Raw genomic sequence first — 19,925 nt, forward strand, 5'->3', positions numbered from 1 at the left:
GTAACCCATATTAGTTTTAATAAAATCTAAACTACAAAATACGTGACCTTTATGTGTAAAAATAACATATGTATATTGTTGTATAACTTAGCGAAAAGTACCTACAAAAAATATTAAGACGACCTTTTTTATTTCACAGTTATTGAAATTGAAAAATCGTTACTAAATTTCAATGAAGTGTAGTTTAGTCAACATAAAAACGAAGATGTTCTTACTTTTTCTAATTTCTTTCTGACTATTCTCTGTAGTACGTAAATCGGTAATTTTGAGATTATTTTAAAGAATAAAATCCAACCAAATGACTGGATCAAGCTATGGCAAGGCAAAAACTATAGTATTATAAATATTTCTGGATTATTTCCTGATTTTTAGTTAAAAATATTATTTTAATTACAGGATTTTGAAACGTGCGTCTTAAGCGGCGACCGCGAATGCCGCTATCTGGAGGGCGAGACACATGAAGGTATCGGCGACCATCGCAGGCAAACCTTGTTCTTCTGCGGTCACGACCCGCAGTGCACGTGAGTATCTAATCTCTGATCTTGTAGTTTATGTTATTAAAATTATGAAAAGCGCTATGCGATGGAATTCTCAAGATTTTACTTTTTGTTTTGACATTAAAGCGTACTGACGAACTGTACCGTAAGTCGGTAGTTTAACAATCTAATATTTTCGTTACTATATCTTATTAATTAAAAAAAATTACATTTTTCCAGACCATTCAACAGTCTAGAAGCTCTTCAGCGTGCCAAGCGCGTTGTTGAACAGCAATACGCTGTTGTGGGTGTGCTGGAAGACATGAACTCCACCCTAACAGCCATGGAGCGGTATATCCCGAGATTTTTCCGTGGCGCTTTGCAAATGTATTGGGGTAAGCACAGAATTAGTTAACCTATATAAATGTGGGTGCCATTTACGAGGATTTAATTCCTTATCTTATTATTAATAAATATGATTTAAAAATATTATGATTTAAATATTAGATTTTGTATTTAATTAAAAACAATTACTCCACATTTTTGCCATCGGGTCAATATAACCCGAAGGCCTCAAGTGTACATTGTATTTGAAGAACCGAGGAAGGTTAAGGTCGAACATGCATCAAACATGCATTTCAAGAATTGATTGACAAATAAATAATTCATACTGTTAGAACCAATGATATTCTAATAAACAGATATGTTATACCCATACTAAACAACAGAAAAAAGTGTGCCGCGCCGGGGACCGTTTATTTTAGTTTATTTTTACATTTCGTTAAAAATAAAAAGGATAGCTTGATAAAAACAATAAGTAAAAGGGATAACTAAATGTTTTAATTACGCAAAACGTATTAATACGTAATTATGATGTATTATAACGCATTACTACGTATAACGAGTAAAGATAAACGTCCCAATTAGGACGTTTTCTAGTCTTCACTTTTTGCGCGTTAATAACATATCTGTTTACTAAAAAATCATTAGTTAGAACACTAAATTAATTTATTATATGAGAATTCGATGAGAATTATACGTGTATATTTTCTTTGCAGAGGAACTGAACAGATTCAATCGCATCAATCGGAACGCCTTCAAACCTCCCGTATCGGAAGCGGTGAAGCAGATAGTCCGCGCGAATTTCACGCGAGAGATCGAGTTTTACGAATTTTGCAAGCAAAGACTGCATATGCAATTGAAAGCACTCAAAGACTCCTCCATCACACTGCCTGACATTACGAACACAAGAACTGCCACGAATTTCAATATGCTATAACACCGCGAAGACTGCTTGTAAATTTTAATGTATGTTTAAGATTATAGACTATACAAAGTGGAAATCTATTATAAAAAAAAATAATGAGATTTGTGGAGGTGTTAGTTATTATTAAAAAATAGGAGGAAAATAAATACTTATTCTGTAATTGAGAACAATATGTGGTACGTTGCAACTTTTGAGCACTAGTGACCTCTATTGAGTATTTGCCTAACTATATACTCTTGTAAGTATTAGTAAAGCCATCTGTTATTAATATTTCGAAACTATTTATTGAAATTAGTCGCTCAATTGGTCTCTTAAATTTAAATATTATTCGTCATTATATTCCTTATACGATTTATAAATAAATATTTTTTACGAAAATCGTGTGATCTATGCTCATAGAGATACGTTTACGAATTGCATACTAATTATTTTATACATAAGCATAAATCTTAGAAATATGCATAGCCTCGGATACAATAATATTTTTTTTTTGTTATTCTTTACATTCCGTGTTACATTAGTTTATTTTTTTAATTGAATATATCAACTTCTAAATCATATAAAAATAGGAGAGATTAGGACCTTTGTAAATGACGCTAACTAGAATAATTTGGCACATCATTGAGTTTGAGTTTGATGATATTATATATAATATCGTTCAGTACCTATACGATGTATTGTTGGCGTTTCTTTTTTTGAAAACATCGTCAGTAGTACCTACATTAGCAATAAGTAAAATGGTAAGAAATTAATTATAGAATATAATAAGAGCTCCTAATATATATTTTATTTATAAACTTATTTTTGTATCCACCAGTGTCGGGTGAACTTTTGTACAATATACTCTTCTTGTAAGTTTAATTTCGCTTTTAGTTTACTCTGTAAATTTTACTTTATTTACTAATTTATTTACTATATCATTCAATAATTGTGATATGTTTAGTCTTTAAACGATATTGTAAAATAAAAGTACATCGCAAAATTTTAAATGATTTTTTTCGTATTTTATTAAGTGTCATTTACACGCCGGTAATGTCCTCTTAAAGTTTTACTCAGTGGTTTATTATTTTAATTATAACACAAACATATCCCATAAAAAAGTTATTACCAAGAAATAATGAATAACATACTATTCTAAATTACCTATTGCTATTACAAATTGTAGTGAAGATTTTTTATTTTATTTAATATTGTTTGATTAAGGCATGTTGGGATAAATTAAACAACAAGATCATGATATTATGCACTTTCATTTATTCGTAGATTTATTGCTAAAACAGGTGTCAAAAGTAACAATACTAAAAAAATCCAATAGTATAAGCGTTTCCGCATTTATAAAGTAATCAATAATATGGCCACATTACAAGATTTCAGGTACATATAAAATAAAAATCATCGTTATAAATATTAATAATAATAATTTAATTCCGTTATTTCTATTAGTCTCATTTTAAAAATAGAATCTCAAAATCCAATATACTCGTAACAAATAATAAATCTCCTGTATTAATAATTATGTATCGAGTTGTCATGATTCTGTATTTAAAAAAATAGAAAATATTACATCGATTTCATGACATTACCTATATAGTACAGCACATACAGTTTAAGGGTTGCCAGTAAGGACACTTTATAATAACTGACATCGATGTAGACAACTATAATCGTAACAATTCATAAAACATTGTAAAAAAACTAACAGGGCTAATTCTGTCATAACATATTTTAAAATTTTTATTCATATATTTATTTATCTAATTTCGTAGTTATTGTGAATAAAACCTCGCTAACTATTCGTTTTTTCGAGATAAGGGTATTTAATATGACTAATAGTTTCGTAAAAAATGTTATTAAAATATGTATTAATTAATATCATTCAGAATTTATCTCTCGATCTATATACAAAGGAACAGTGAGGGCGGCTCGCGCCTCGCTCGGCAGGCGATTCAGTACCTACTATTGCTTTTTATTGTCCACAGGGACGATGTACTACAAATTAATAGTACCTACAAATAATTCTACAAACAAACTTCGTTACGGCAAATGGCACTCCAAACGAGCAAACGCCCGTATTTACATATCCTACGCCTTATTTAAATTGTATATCACAAAAGTTATACAAAGCCTCAATAATTTAAGTTCATTTGCAAACGATCAACTTTGCAGCTGCAATTTATTCAGGCACAGGAATGTGACCGGCCACGGGCGTTTCCGCGAGCCCCTCTGCACACACACAGCCGGACCGGGACGTGCCGGATTCCTCGCTCCCGATCGTTCGCCCCCGACGCTCAACATAAACGCTACACCATCCGTGTTGGACACCGATTCAGTAGAAGGACGGGTGCCAGTCCACGGAAGGGTGGAGAGTCCCCGGCGATGACGGCGCTGGCTGCGCTACGCCGAGAGCTAAGCAATCGAAACAATAGTTAGTTCCATTATTACTGTCCCAGAATTGCTGGCCTTTGCATTGAAATCTCACTGCCAATTCTAATCTTTGTCCGGATGAAATGCAGGGTGCGTACAAAACAAACTGAAAACGGTCTGAGTAACCGTCGCATGATCCTTGTACGTAGGTTGCCTGTAAGTCTGTGTATGTCCGCCAACGGTTCATAGTGTAGCGGATGTGTACAGTCTTATGAAAGTCCAAGTTTCGTACTCGCACTGAGCCGCAAATTGTGACGTGGACACCGTCGCAGACTCGGGAGGTTTCCAAGCAAACAGATTGTTTTTCTAACTTCTCTGTAACGTCGCGCGGTAGTTGAAACAAAGGAACTAATGTTAAAGCACCGAGTCGCGGGGGAGGTCGCGATGGCGGTGAATTTTGAACGTCACAACCGGAGAGATCATCGTAAGCAGACTTTGGAATAACTGGTATTTCATCCATAAACGTCTTCACGTCTGCCAAGTCGAGCCCTAGCACATCAGCGAAGCGCACAATTTTTTTACGACCCGGGGTGCCTGGAGGCGTTTTTCCCGTTTTCAGCGATGAGCAACGGCGTACTCGTTGTGGCTTATCGTCTTCAGACTCATCTTCCGTTTTAGTCTCGGCGTTAAGCAATGACGGGTCAATCTCAGGAGCCGGTGACAGGTCTTTATCAATAGGAACTTCACTGGTAACTATTTCTGTTAGCCCATTGCTTACACATATATTAATTTCGTTTAAATCGCTTAAATTCTGATCATCAACACTTGCTGTTGATATTTCTTCTTTTTCGTTGAGCGTCTCACTATCTGTAATTGACAAGTCTTCAAAATCCTCGGTAATATCATTTTTTTTAGATTGAGCCCCAACCAGATCACTGCTATCAGAAGGATCGCTTTTCGCTGATTCAAATTCAGAATCGCTGTCTATTACTGAGTTTAAGTGTGGAATCAAACTTCGATCTGGCGTTATCACTGAATTATGTTGTATTGCACTATCGATTTCATCGTAACTATTGTGTCGGGCACACCCTTCAAAAGTTATAGGAGAATATAAGGGCTTATCAACGTGACCATTTTCTCTCGGACCCGGTTGGAGCTTAACGGGTGATTCTGTATAAAATGCAGTAGAAAATTTAAATCCATTTTTCCCCTTGTCTGGTTGTTTCAGCTTTAATTTACTTTGCTCTTTTAGCTCTGATTCGGCACTGACATCGTAAAATGGTGGATCTCTTTCTACATGTTGCCTTTCTGAAAACGATGGTTCAAAGCCATCAACAGGACTAGACGGACTCTCACATTCTAGTTCAAAATCATAAAAGGTGTCTATGTCTCGTTGCGAGTGTGTGGAACTGGAAGGTCGATGAGTGGAACTGTCGCCCGTGGAGTGGAGCCAGTTATTTTCACATTCATCCCCCTCTGCAGCGCCAAGGCTGCGCAGTCGTGAGTGCAAGTCCCGAGCGAATGCAGCGGCCCGACCGCGACACGACATCGGAAGCAAAGATGTCAGACCGCACTGTGATCCGGGACGATCACCGCTCATCTGCGTCTGGAAAAAACAACAAACAACTTCATTTCGAATCCTGTTATATATATTTTATTAATTGTTAACATCGTTATTTTTATAATCATCAAAATTAATAAAAAATGTATTCTTAATTAACTACTAAAATAGGGTATTTTAGATTAACATTTTTCTCATTACCACCCAGACTTAAAAGCGAATGTCAAATGTGAACGACCTCGACAGATAACACACACAGTTAGGATCAGCACGCATTACTCTCTAGATAAACGATGATAATATGTTAAAAATAAGATACTGTGACAAATGAGATATTTATAATATTTTGATAAAAATTATCGTTTCACAAGATTAATATAACTCTTATGTCATTTAATTTTATCTACAATTAAAAACCGATTACAAAATTATATTTTGTCTCAACCACAATTGCTTTTTAATCGTGTTATAATATAAACAGTTATTGCTACCTGTTTACATTTAATTCTTCTTTTTTTTTACATGCAAATCACTAAGATTAACCTGAGTTATTTGGTTTGATCAGCCCTTTTTTCTACAATGTCTGTCTATGACCTTGACCGCGTAGTGATTAAATTGATAATTAGTAATATTCAAAGTTGATAACATGACAGCTATTATTAAGCTAAATATACTTATAATACTTATATACATATGGCGAGTGTAGATAACTCGACCTCAACATCAGAGCATCCTAGATGTTCAATAAATAGAGGAGAAGATAAGATGTGACAAAATTTAGGAAGCGCCAATACTTGATTGGTGCGCTATTTTAGAAGTCGCTACAACAGTGCACCCAAATGTAGCCGTTTTTAAACTCAAACAGTTGTACAACGCACATCTAAAAAAAATCTTATCATGTCATTGAATTGATCAATAAACTGGTCCAAGACCTATAGCAATTTGCTATAGGTCTAGGGCAGTGAAGGTATCAAATCCATCCGGTCTATTTTATATTTTGACTAATATTGATTAAGATTTTCATTAGTTATTTGATACATTGCTTTTCGGCAACTCTTCGCCTTTTTACTGCTACATTTTTATTCAATATAAATTATATTTAAACACATTTACGTGATGCGTTAATCAAGGTTTAGACGTATATGTATACTTTGAACAGCCTCGTCTTGTTGTCAAGGCGAACACAGACTTTGGCGATGGCGGTCTGCGGACTGCTACAAGCTTAAATATTTGATGAAATTAATAAGAATATTCAATTTTTGCTTACCAATACTGCCTTTAATAAAAATACTTGCAAGTATTTTTTTGTAAAAGGGCGTAGGAACGAGTAGTCACTTTTTTTAAAAGAAAATGTTACCAAAGCCACACAAACGTTTTATCGTCGCGATGAAATTGGTCTCAATTAAGCGAAATACGCAATTGTCTCGTATGACGCTTTGATTCAAAACAATTTTTATTGCAAACAATTTTGTTTATACGCTCAGTGCAACGGAGGCCTTAATGTTATTTATATTATATGCAATGGGTATGACGAGATCCGCCTACGACATCACGTCACATGATCCATAGAGCTGCCAAAAGAAATACTCGACGCGAAACAGAGGCGACTCAGAAATAACCGAACAGCGCTAGGCAGCTGAGGATGTCGAATGGCGATTTCCTGCGGATACAGCTTTAATAGTCTTGAACTATTTCAAAGTTATGATTATTATCAATTGAATTTGCAATATAATCATATTTCTAACCTATTCAATATTACTGTATATACTCGTATATAAATCTTTACATTTTCTATCTTACGAAATAACTTTACATACTCATCTATCAATTGCGAAAAATATCATAGGTACGTTATACCTAATTAAAATATATTTGTTTTTTGAAAGATAAATCATTGACAGCACTTAATGAACTTATACGAAAATTTACATCACGATTAAAAAAGCAATCGCTAAAAATCCTCATATTCTTATTGTAAGCAGTCTACGTCTAAGACAAAACACTGAACGCATCTAAGAAGGCCCTTCAGATAAATTTAGTTCAGTTGTCCATTGGTGTGCCATTATCCAATCTCGCCGGTCACCGCTCCGGGGTACTCGTTATCATATAAATAACTAGGCGATGTACACGATTACGGTTACCTTCTATCTTTATAAGAAGCTAAGTAAATAAAGATTAAATTAATTCTAATTTGTACCAAAGTACAAGACGACAGAAATACGTTTAAGTATTTTGATGGCGAACAGCGAATACAATTATAAAAAATATGTAATGTTTACTAATATACCATTAATTTTGTATACTTGTATCACTTAAACTAAGTCATACATGAGCAACTGATTGCTTTTATGTTGTTATCTAACAATAAAAAGAAATATATTATTAAATATCCCAAGGTATATCGTTATTCAAGTGCACTTTATTAAAATCGGTCGAGTCTTAAATTATAGCAACATAAATTTCACGTATATTCCATGTCTATGATACAAATTTAATGCGGTTGTGGCTGCAGGGCACCGCTTTTGTACATATATAAAATATATAAATTGAGTGTCTGTAGTCTGCGAGAGATAACTTGCTCGGTTCAATTTATGTGTATGTAGACCATATATCTGCGTTGTTACCTTATTAATATATATGTCAAGAGTTTTTCTATGTGTGACATTCTTACACATTTTCTATGTAGTAGTAATTTTGTCGGGAAAAAAGTGGCAACATTTGGACATATAATATTAAATACTAAATTACAAATAAAATGACAAGTCATCTTAACTAAAAAAGAAAGCATATATTTTAATATAAATTTAAAAATATTTATAAGTGTCAATTATTGTTATCATCCGTTAACAAAAACAAAATGCATAGGACGTTTAATGTTTGTAAACAGCATGATGAAGGTGAATGATTATAAACGGTGAAAGCGTTGCGTTTTTCTCGCAAACATAAACATAATCTCGTATTTCAATATGGTTCGATTTATTATTTACACACAAAATACATTTATCCGTTCAGGAATCGATAAGTCACAGATATTTTAATATATTCCATTTCAACTCGTGACTCAATAGCCTGAAAATAAACAGTGGAATTTATTTAGTCTGAATATTTCTTTGAAGCATAAATGTTTAATTTCGATTATTTTATTCTTTCCGGACATTATTTGAATTGTCCGCAATAAAATATTTCACGTTTAAAAACAGAACATAATATTTTGACACATAACTTTTTTTAATATTTGGAATTGCATATATACCAATGGTTGGTGATCACCATTGTGTAAAAAAGAGCTTGTATAGGTACAATACAATTGTTCTCAAGTATTTTATAAACAATTGTGGTACCATCCACTTACCTCACCTAGAAATTTACTACCGACATTGTATTTAGAATATATGCCAATAGTAAATACCTACTTTTTCTATAAGAAGTAGGTATACTCGTATATTACTTTGTCTATGCACTGTTAATCATGGTTATCGTTTACATTTTAAACAAGATTATAGCATTACAAAGTTTTGCAGTCTGACAATAGAAAAATTGTTAACAAACATGGCTAGTCAGACTAGAACTACATTTTTTTTTAAACAATCGCTTCGTTTAGAAAAAGTATTTAATTGTATAAATTGATTATACATAGATTATATAAAATAGTTTATATGTCAACTATGTAACTGATAAGTTTTGTTTAATCACTGACCACTCATTAAACAATCTTTGTTAGGTTAGTACCTATTTAGATATATGTGTAACATAATATCATTGTGGTCATAATTAGTATTACGTAATTAGAACGCTTTCGTTACAATACGTGTTGTACATAACACTCAACACTTCTAATTCCTAGATATAAAGCATTAAAATAGTGTAATCTTTTGAAACAGGCTTACGTATACTTGTGTTAAGACTCCCATTTCTGTATGTGTAATAATATACATAAATAAATAATAATAAAGCGAAAGATAAAGCGTTATCTACATACGTAAGGACTTACTTTTTATATATTTACTAACACCTATTAACCGGTTCATTGTGTTAGTTATAATAATTTTAATTATTATTTGTATTGCAAATTCGTACTATTACTGGTACTGTCCTCTTAATAAACGATAAAATAATAAGAGAATATATTAAAATATTCATTTATTTAATTAATTTATTGCTTTATAAATACTTTAATTGTTGATAGTACGCACAATAGCGCACCATATCACGTGAATTATGGAATTAGATAATTATCGATAGTAAACATTAGACATTACTATCATAAGAAGCTCAATGAAGAATGTTGATAAGGCAAGTCATTGAACCCTAAGATAAGACAATTGCAAATGACTGAACTGATATTGGCAAATTTATTGCGTCCTCTTCGTTTGATTCTCATTTGCTCTTTAATTTAACAACTGTTATGATACACAACGAGGGGCCAGAAATATTAGATGCCATATTAAACTAGCCTCACTAGACATCTCTATAGAAGCTATTCATTTATCTTTTGACATTAATTTTACTGCTACACAAAAAAGAAATGACTGTATTTAAATTATATAATATAATATTAAGCCTATTTATCTAAATTGTAACTTTAAATTTTTAAGCAATTATTTATATTTTGGATTGCAATTCCAATTTTCATCAATAGTATTGTTTTTTAACTCAACAAACAGGTTAATTTAACTAACAATCGATGACAAAAATAAAGTGCTACTATTAATTCCGTTGTTTATTGAAGCAAGCCACTACGACTGAATTTTGTTAACTCTAGTAAATTAAATTAGCATTGCATGAAATAATTACTCGAGATTTTTGTTTTTTGTGAAATCGTAGCTTTAGTATTAGTGATATTTGAATACATTTAACTTTATATATTACCAAGGAGTATAATCTACTCTAAATATTTACATCTCGTCCAAGATATTTAGAAGAGGTTTAATTTGAATCTAACTTACATATCCTTATAAAAACACGAGCTCGTTGATATTGTTGCAATAATTTCACGTATGCACGTAAGAGGAAAACATCAATTTATGCAATCAGACGATACTCCGTCGCACGAAGAAACGGAAGACGGAACAAGGAGATGACAGTGCCAAGCACGTGGTCACTGGTTATTTTAGTTTCCATGAAGAACGTCTGGATGTGTCTCCGAACTAATTTTAAACGCATTTGTATCTGTAAATAATCCAAAAAGTCTCTCGGCAATCGAAAGTCACGACTAAGTGTTGATTTTGAATCTCTCTCTCGAAAATAGCCGCTACTGCATCTCGCATGGTATTGATGGTTCAACAACATTTGTTACAAGGAAAATAATTGCATCAAATACTATACATCAGCCATAGTTTATTTTAAACTAAAAAAAAGTGTTAAATGAGGTTATATTGGTTAATATTAAACTATAGTGTACTGATTGCATTTGCTTTTTTGTCAATAGAAAAAATCATTGTAAGGACTCACAATTGGGGCTATGAACATTTTCTCGAATTTATAAAGAAAAAATAAACGCATGCTGGCATAAAACTTCTCTCCTTTTAAGAACATGTGAAGTTTAGAAGCTAACTCCAACACGCTACTTTAATACGGTTACAGATGAACCCTGCATCAACAGGTGGCCGATTTTCATTTGACAGATGCAAATCAGATAGGTCACAATGTTTTCCTTCAAAGAGCAAGAGATGAATTGTAAAAATTCAGTGATACAAGCCTGGAATTATACATAAAGTATTTTTAGGTTAACAATTTTTTTTATTATATTATTCAAACTGACCTGAGTGGTAATTGAAAAATTTTAATTAGACCTTTTTTACTCGTATTAACAACTGTGACCATGACAACCGTAAACCGACAAACCAAGGTGCTATTTTAATATATTATGTACATAATTAATGATGGATATAAGCGTTTGCTTTTCTATTTGTAAGTATATGCTAAAAGACAGTAATATACTTTATTGGATTTAAGGAAATTATTTCTGTAAACAATTTAGGAGATAATTTGATGTAAAGTTATTTTATATAGCTTTACAATGACACAGACCAAAACCATGCAAGAAAAACCTATCACATACAGTCTATATCATATAATGTCTCAGATGAATAGTTTTGAATGTAAATCAATAGCTAATATAATATATTTTATTTATAAATATTTCAAGTAGGCGTTTAGTTTTCGAGCGTCTCATATTCGAATATTAATTTTATAATATACGACGTATATCATTGAACAAAATTAAGGTCATATTTATTGAAGATCATTCCGGTATAAAAACTAAAAATAGATTAACACTCAGAATTGTGATATAGCCCTTGGCATTGCGCTCCTATGTGATGGAATTACCTAGAGTTGGTAGACGAGAATGACCGCTACATGCCCTCTAACATCGAGACGCGCCATTTCTTTCCGTTATTTGTATGTTTTAAGCTTCTACAAGGCAGAATTTAAATTCATTCCGAAATTTTACAATTATCCTGTTTTTTGTTACTGTATCTGTGTAATATAAAATTCTTGTAAAAAGTTAATAGTTAAATATGAATTACAAAGTAATATGATATTTTCTTTTAAATATTATAGATCAATAAGACCTTATTACCTAGACCTAATACGTTTGATAATTAAATAAATCGATTATGGATTTCATTTATATAATGCCCATTGTACTGAAGAGACAATCACCTTTAAAACATAATGCATTTCATATGTAAAAGACGACGCATAATCCTTTAACGGCATACAAAATAGTTTGAAACACGATAATTGTTATTCAACTTTTTTTATTTTTATATATACTTGCAATGACAAATGACAATAAAACTAGTTTATACCAAGGAGTTTGTGGCTTTAATCTAGACTTGTAGTGCACAAATGTAGATTAGAAGTTGTCGGTTAAAACCAGTTTATGGAAATTCCTACGCTTTCTATATAAGACCACATTCAGTACAATATCGCCGTTTCCCGATAACTACTCAATAACTAATGGAACAAATGCTTTTTTTCTTGCTTTACTTGATTCCACAGGGATTTGAATATAAACATAAATTCTAACTTCTAAGCAAGAATAGGCTTCAAATCTTCTCCTCAGAGGGAAAAGAGGCTTTGGCCTAGCGATAAGTATTTGCAGTCTGTTATTGAACTGAACCCAGGATCTTAAGTAGGAATTTGAACCGAAGACCTAGACATTTATATGCCTTATAAAGTAGCCAAAATTATGTATTTGAACAATTTTATCTTTAATTGATTATTTCCAACATATTTTTTTAGAGTAAGAAAGTTCATTTAAACCTCGATTATTGCATTAGCAAATTTAATTAACAATCATAAAATGAACATCTGTAGCTTCCCAAACTCTTACTTAGTCAACGCCGTAATAAAGCTTGCTTTACGTAGATTCTAACGAAATCTATTTTTATACAAGATTTTATGGTCGATTTCCGAGACAAACTACGTCAATTTGATTCGGTAATCGGTATGACTTGCTTATACGTACATATGTATGTATGTATGTATGTACATATGTAAATAGCTCAGACGGCCAGTCGAATGAATCGCTAACATTTTAAGCATTCATTACAGCAAATTGTTATTTTTAAAAAGACAATAATAATTTGTTTTTCTTCATTCTTCTATGAATAACTATTTGATCGCGTATTTTTTACATTTTGAAATATACAAACACATATTAATTTACGAAGTGAAAATAATATTTTAAGAAGTACTTTCAGAATTTATAATTAATTGAAATAATAATTGATCAGTATTAATTGTTTTTACTCGATTGTGTCCAACAAAGTTATTGTTGGCTGCGTAGACACAAAGAAATTCCATTATTTCCATCATTATATCTAGTGTAAAGAGTTAAGTAAATATTTATGTATCGCAAAGTAAACGAGTGAATAAATAAAGATAGCCTTACGACTTTCCACATAAAAATAGGTAGGCATATTTGACATGTGCTTGTAAGTACGTACCTACTCTCATATAATAAATATAATTATTCTGTTTCATAATATATATATTTTTTGCAATCAACTTTCACCTTCAGATTTCTCACCAAAGTGAAGATAAGATATTTGTTACAGTCAAATTCAATATCAAACAAAGCCATAATATATGTAAATGTAATACAATAAAATGTGCTTTATTTTTTTGTTTCAATGTGAACAATGCTTTAAAATTTGACTTCTCCGGGTCATTCGCGTTCATTTAAAATATTTAAAATTATTCACAGCCCGTTCTAATACGAGTAGCTTATGATTGTACTTTATTAGCAATTATCTCTATTTCTTTTTTTAAATAAATATGCATATAAATTTATTCACAATGATAGTCAAGAATCAGACTAAGTTTGTTTATTACGCCGGTGTGCCCTCGTTCGTGATAAGAATTTAGTTCATTTTTATCTACACGTGAGTCGGCGACATGTTTTCTTAAACATATGTACTGTAATAATTAATAACATAACTAAACTGCTTAGCACTACTTCTTTAATTGAGTACAATTCTATTAAGCGAAAATGGGATTTATTGTATCATTTCAATCAAAAATAACAGAGAAAACGTAAATGTTTTTCTACTATTCGAACTTACAGAGACTGATTACATTTTTTCTATTTTGTTTCGACAATGGATTTTGAGCCCTTCACCCCAGTTACCCCTGTAGCATAAGTGTTTATACGAAATACGAATATTGAAAACTGTACAATGTGGACATGCACTAATGTCGTTCTTAAGTAATTTACTTAAACTATTTTACACTTTAGTCATTATGTATCTATTTACGTAAAAGATAATGACTGTCTAGCATCATATAATAACTGTCATCACTCATGTATTATAATAATTCCTGCATACTGTGAACTGTGTTTAACATATTACTTTAAACTGATGTAATTATAGATTTCTAAATTATTTATTTTATATAAATAGAACTCATGATGCAATTGAACTACAGACTTCGGTTCTATTTATATATAGACAACGTGACTATTACATAACCTGATATATAACATATTTGACAGAAAATTAAAATCAGTGTAAGGAAAAATTCCTTTGACTAAACATCTAAAGAAAACAAAAAGCTTAAAATTATATAACGTTGTGTCAACGTATGGTTTCCCTATTAAATGCTATTTTCTTCATTGGTGTAAGTTTTTTAAATTTATTATTTTTACATTATACTTGTGAAAGAATTGGAAACAAGATGGTAAGATCATTTTTCACCGAGTGATTTGGAATTGAGATTCAACCTAGATAGGACGTTCAAATTCTTGCCAAGTGGTCCACAGTGATTGAATTGTTCAAATTTAGATTTCTATATACCTACTGATTTAAGTCCTCGATGTAATATAATAACTATTGTTATGTGTTTAGTATACATATACTATTTATGCAAGTTACAACTTCGCACGTTCAAAGTATATACCGTTGAATACAACGCTTGTGTATACATAGGTAAATTAACAGGTTTTGGATGAGACTCAAATGAACGATACAATTGGCATCCATTGAGACAAATTATATTTATTACTCAATTAAAGTTGAGGTTATTTTTGTGGTGCTAAGTTTAGCTTCATTGAAATTTATGGAAAATTTTCTGTTTGAGTTAGAAACCCTTTTTACGATTTCTCAATATAAGTTATATAAAAAATACTGAGTTTCAAGAGAAAGATTTTGGAACAAAAATTGATGAGGATTGACTTTTCGTTTTGTCCATATTATAATATTGAATAATGATGATCAAAACGTGCTGGAAAATGTGTATTTCTTAATTTATAATTAATTATTATTAATTATTTTAATAATAATTATTTATCTTAATGGTCGGTCATTACTGTCACTTACCGCTTTGTGGCTAAAACAAAACACATTTTTCGTAAAAATAGATCGTATTCGTATTCCTCAGTGAAAATTATTTTGATATCCATTGACCTTCAGACTCGAAATAACCAATACAATGTGAGGTCAATGACAACTATTTTAAAATATGTACATATAAAATTCATTCTTTGTATACCTAAACTATATTTGCATATTATTTATAAATTAATGGCTTAGTTGTAAATAACTGTAAAGTAACTTTAACTTTATTTTTATAAATAAAAACAAGTCTTTGTAATTTTGTCCTTTAAGCAATTCTAACACATTCACCCTCTTGTAATGAAATTTAGGTGGGTACTTGTGAACTCAAGAAGGTCCTTGTCAAAAAAAATATGTCATATTATGTCTAGTAAAATAGCTTTTTAAAGTATATTGGTTTTGTATAGTGTTTCGAATATTTTATTTATTTATTTATAAGAAATCGAACGTACGTTTTGCCCTGTTCTTATTTTATTTGTACGTTTATGTACTTATATGTATTTATGTTATTACTTTTTATTTGATCTTAACGATATCGCACTATGTAATTCAATGAAGTAGTCGATGATACATATATATAAACATTAACTCGCTAAGCCGTCGCGTCGGTCGGCTCTCCTCTTTCAGGTAAATCATTACAATAACCCTTGTAATAAAACATGGCAACATTTCACAATTGACAACAAAAACCCTATTAATAGTCTTCAATAAGATTATAACCACGAGCTCTTTGATAGAAAAATATGAATAAAAAAATAAGGCTACACTAAATACGGAGCATGAGCATGATACATAAAATGTATGGAAATTGTCACTGTAAATCATCTTAATATTGGTATAAGAGTTACTGCAAAAAATAATAAGAGTATTATTTTTGATAGACATATTCAAGTACAAAACAAATTTGAAGAAATGTGTGATGCCACACATTAGAGACATTACACAAAATCGATTAGCGAAAAATTTTAAAAGATTAAGCAATCTATAGTATATAAGTATATATTAAATATCATAACTTCATGATATAAATAGCGATACTGTAGAAATTATATAAAAACACATGATCATAAGCCTTTTTATTATGCAGTAACAACTATCTCATGTTACCTGCGTCCTCCGGCAAGAGAGGTTGAACAATATAATTACAAACTGGCAAGAGATGGGCAAGGTGGCATTCTTGTATTAGGAATTACATTTTAATCATACATCCAACACCTGACTGACAGAAGCTTGCGGCTAGAACTTGGACTGAGGGCTAGAAATATAAACGCATAATGCATAACCTACGTGCTTGTCGTAAGCTCATATAAAACTTTGAGTCAGGTTTTTAGACTAAAATTACATTCTTATGTTATATCTTATGATACCAATGTATTCCTTTTCATTTTACATTTCATTTCACATTAATTATATTAATTACTAACTCTGCTCACGACCCTGTACGCATTTGAATTTATGAAAAAAATATTATTGTAGCCTAAGTTACTCCCTATTATATCAATTATCTGACAGTGAAAGTCCAGTCAAAATCAGTCCAGCCGTTTCAGAGATTAGCCGGAACAAACAGACAGACAGACCGACAAAAATTGTAAAAAAAAAATAGTTTGGTATATGTAACGAAATACCAAAATAACATTGAATAAAAAATGTAGGCATTAAGTAAAAAAAGGCAACTTTAATATTACAAACAGACACTCAATTTTATTATATGTACAGATGTCCGAAAATAATAAAGCTATACACATTACATTTTGTGTAGTACATATAAGGTAGTTTTTTTCTTATATTTAAGAAAATCTTAACGAAATGTACAGTACCCAACTACCGAAATCAACGTGCATACTGCATAGTAGTTAAAAGTTTAAGCAAGTATCAACGCCGTTAACCCAAGCACTGTTTAGATTTTTATCAGATAATATAAACGGTAATAAATATTTGTTTATACGTAAGCGTAAGTAATGTTTATATTCTATTATATATAAACATAGTCAGCATGCACAAATATATTTGCAATAATAAACGTGCTTTTAATTAAATATACATTGAAGGAAGAACAAAAGCTGTAAATTTATTAAGTAATTGATTAAATCTAAATCTGTTAAAATTTTATACTTTTAAGGGGAGACCGTAAGAAATTTTATTACAAAGTCAAATTTATATTTTATTTGTTTTTTGCTTTTTAGCAAACTTCTTATCTTTTATTTGTCTTTTAAAAACGACTCCATTATTACATATTTATATGCGAGTAATTGTTGAAGCTTGACATTTATCAGAAAATAATTCATTTTATAAGATATTATAAAGAAATTATTATATATTGTATGTGAACAAAAAGAATCTGAAAACATATACATAAAAATAATTTTGCGAATTTAAAACCAGCGGAACACCAATTTTATAAATTAAAAAAACGACTTATTTAACCTTAGCATGCATTACCAGTTCCTAAACATATAAAATGTCAAAATTTTAGCTCGGACTCAATGTTATGTAATCTTATTATTTTTACAACAAATTTTCTATTGAATATTTTATGTTCTACTAATGTAAAAAAATCTAAATGGTTTTTAAAATCTTTTTTTTTTATAATGTGAACTATTAATTTAGCTAATGTGATTTTTTAAATAATATTAAAACAAAATATATCAATTTAGTACTTCTAAATTATGTCCAAAATTTTTATTTATCAACAAATACAATTACTTATATTACCTTTTTCATGAGCACCGGCATTTGATGTTCCAGGGACATTTTTAATTCCTGAGAACTCATATAATATATTTTCTTGCATACAATCTATCTGATAACACTACCACGACTTTTTTTAGGTCCACAACAATATATAAGTTTATTTATTAACACCCCGTATGATAATTATGGCACTAAAGATATATTTCACTCATCAAACGCATGATTTCAAATTGGTCCGTTTTATTGACTTTTTTTTATTATTAACGATATAAAATTTAATTTTTGCGGGTAGTTACTAATTCGGAATGATGTATCGTTGTGCGCGGCCACCCGATGCCGGCGTGTGAGACGAATGAGTCGATACGAGCACAGAGCGCCCGGCGCCGGATTCGCCGCGCTCCGCATCACACAACACCAATTCTAGTCATCTAATCGACTTTAATGTCCACCTCGTTTACTTTTGTTTATACTAATTATGTCAGTAGCAGATAATCCGTCGATCCCGTCGATACGAATATTAACATGTTGACGAGGGTATTATAGAGTATAAATAATATTCACGCCGACGCTGCGTGATGCTCACGCGGCGACGCGTGATATGAAAGCGCCCTCGAAGTTCCAGCCACCATAGATGCGAGCAGCCAGTTCTGTTTATTATAATGACTTCAAAAAATCAAGTTCTTATAGCATCGTGTTTATTGAACGGTATTTTGAAATATTCAAGTTGTATTCATGGTTAGCTCATACTCATTTACTGCTGGTTTTACTAAGTAATTGTGACTGTTGCAAATAACATATTTTAAAAGTTTTTAAGGTACTTTAAAATAGATATAAATTTTATTATTTCAACACATCAAAATTATTTAATAATGCATTTTATGATATAATGTTACTTTAAGGTTTCCTAATTATATGATCGCCTAAAAAATCATGTAGTTACTACTTAATTTATGTCACTCAACAAAATATGTATAAGTAAAAGTTTAGTATTAGAGTGTAAATTATACTATAATTAAAAATATGTATTATAATTTTATCGTTGTTTCTCAGTTTCTTTTTTTTATTTCATGATATTATATAATGTATATTTTACCTAAATCGATTAAATTTATGATATTAGTCAGGAAATTTGAAATAAATTGATATAGGCCAAAATACTTCGTACAACTAACTGCTTGCACTGGTTTTCAAATATTAAATAGAAATTTTTCAAACTTTCGCGTACCTAGAAGACACTTCAAGGAAAGCTACAATAACCTTCATACTGGCAACATATTCTATTTACTATTAAATATATATATTTTCCGTAAAAATCGACAAATACCAGCTTTATATAATCATTTTTATATCTAATCAGCTATTCCTAAATCTATAAATGGAGGGATAATTTTACCTATGGAACATTTATGAACTTGAGTTTATTATATAAGTACACAGAATCGTTAGTTGTTTCATAATAAGTAGTAGTAGTAATAACTAGTTATGCCCAGCTTACTTCACTTCACAAGGGCTCTTCGTTTTTTTATAAAAATCATGCCAAAAACCTTGACGGAAGTGCCAACAGCAACTGTACAAAGTTTCAAATCAATCCAAACGACCGATACGAACCACTTCAAGATTTTATTTTTACTTACGTATAAATACATATATTATAACATGTTTTAATTATGAACCAAAATGAAATTTTATACGACGTTTCTATTTTCTTGTGAAAAACAAAA

General features: G+C 30.9%; 2 protein-coding genes across 4 annotated transcripts in view; one reads left to right on the forward strand and one right to left on the reverse strand.

Moving 5' to 3' along the window:
* The window catches only part of LOC124536065 (heparan sulfate 2-O-sulfotransferase pipe), a 62,083-nt gene extending 59,354 nt beyond the window's left edge, over positions 1 to 2,729 (forward strand). The window contains exons 7-9 of the mRNA XM_047112494.1: positions 397 to 521; positions 717 to 871; positions 1,535 to 2,729. Coding sequence (XP_046968450.1) covers positions 397 to 521; positions 717 to 871; positions 1,535 to 1,755 — 501 coding nt within the window. The 3' untranslated portion in view covers positions 1,756 to 2,729. The remainder of the gene's footprint in view (positions 1 to 396; positions 522 to 716; positions 872 to 1,534) is intronic.
* A 245-nt stretch (positions 2,730 to 2,974) lies between these two features.
* The window catches only part of LOC124536064 (glycogen-binding subunit 76A), a 36,575-nt gene continuing 19,624 nt past the window's right edge, over positions 2,975 to 19,925 (reverse strand). For 2 of the 3 annotated variants that reach the window (XM_047112493.1, XM_047112492.1), the window contains exon 2: positions 2,975 to 5,713. In XM_047112493.1, the coding sequence (XP_046968449.1) occupies positions 4,070 to 5,707 (1,638 nt within the window). In that variant the 5' untranslated portion in view covers positions 5,708 to 5,713 and the 3' untranslated portion in view covers positions 2,975 to 4,069. Of the gene's footprint in view, positions 5,714 to 18,225; positions 18,713 to 19,925 lie in introns of those variants that run through there. The other variant, XM_047112491.1, reaches the window with a different exon arrangement.

Source organism: Vanessa cardui, chromosome 16 (genome assembly GCF_905220365.1).
Source record: "Vanessa cardui chromosome 16, ilVanCard2.1, whole genome shotgun sequence".
NCBI classification, from domain to species: Eukaryota; Metazoa; Arthropoda; class Insecta; order Lepidoptera; family Nymphalidae; genus Vanessa; species Vanessa cardui.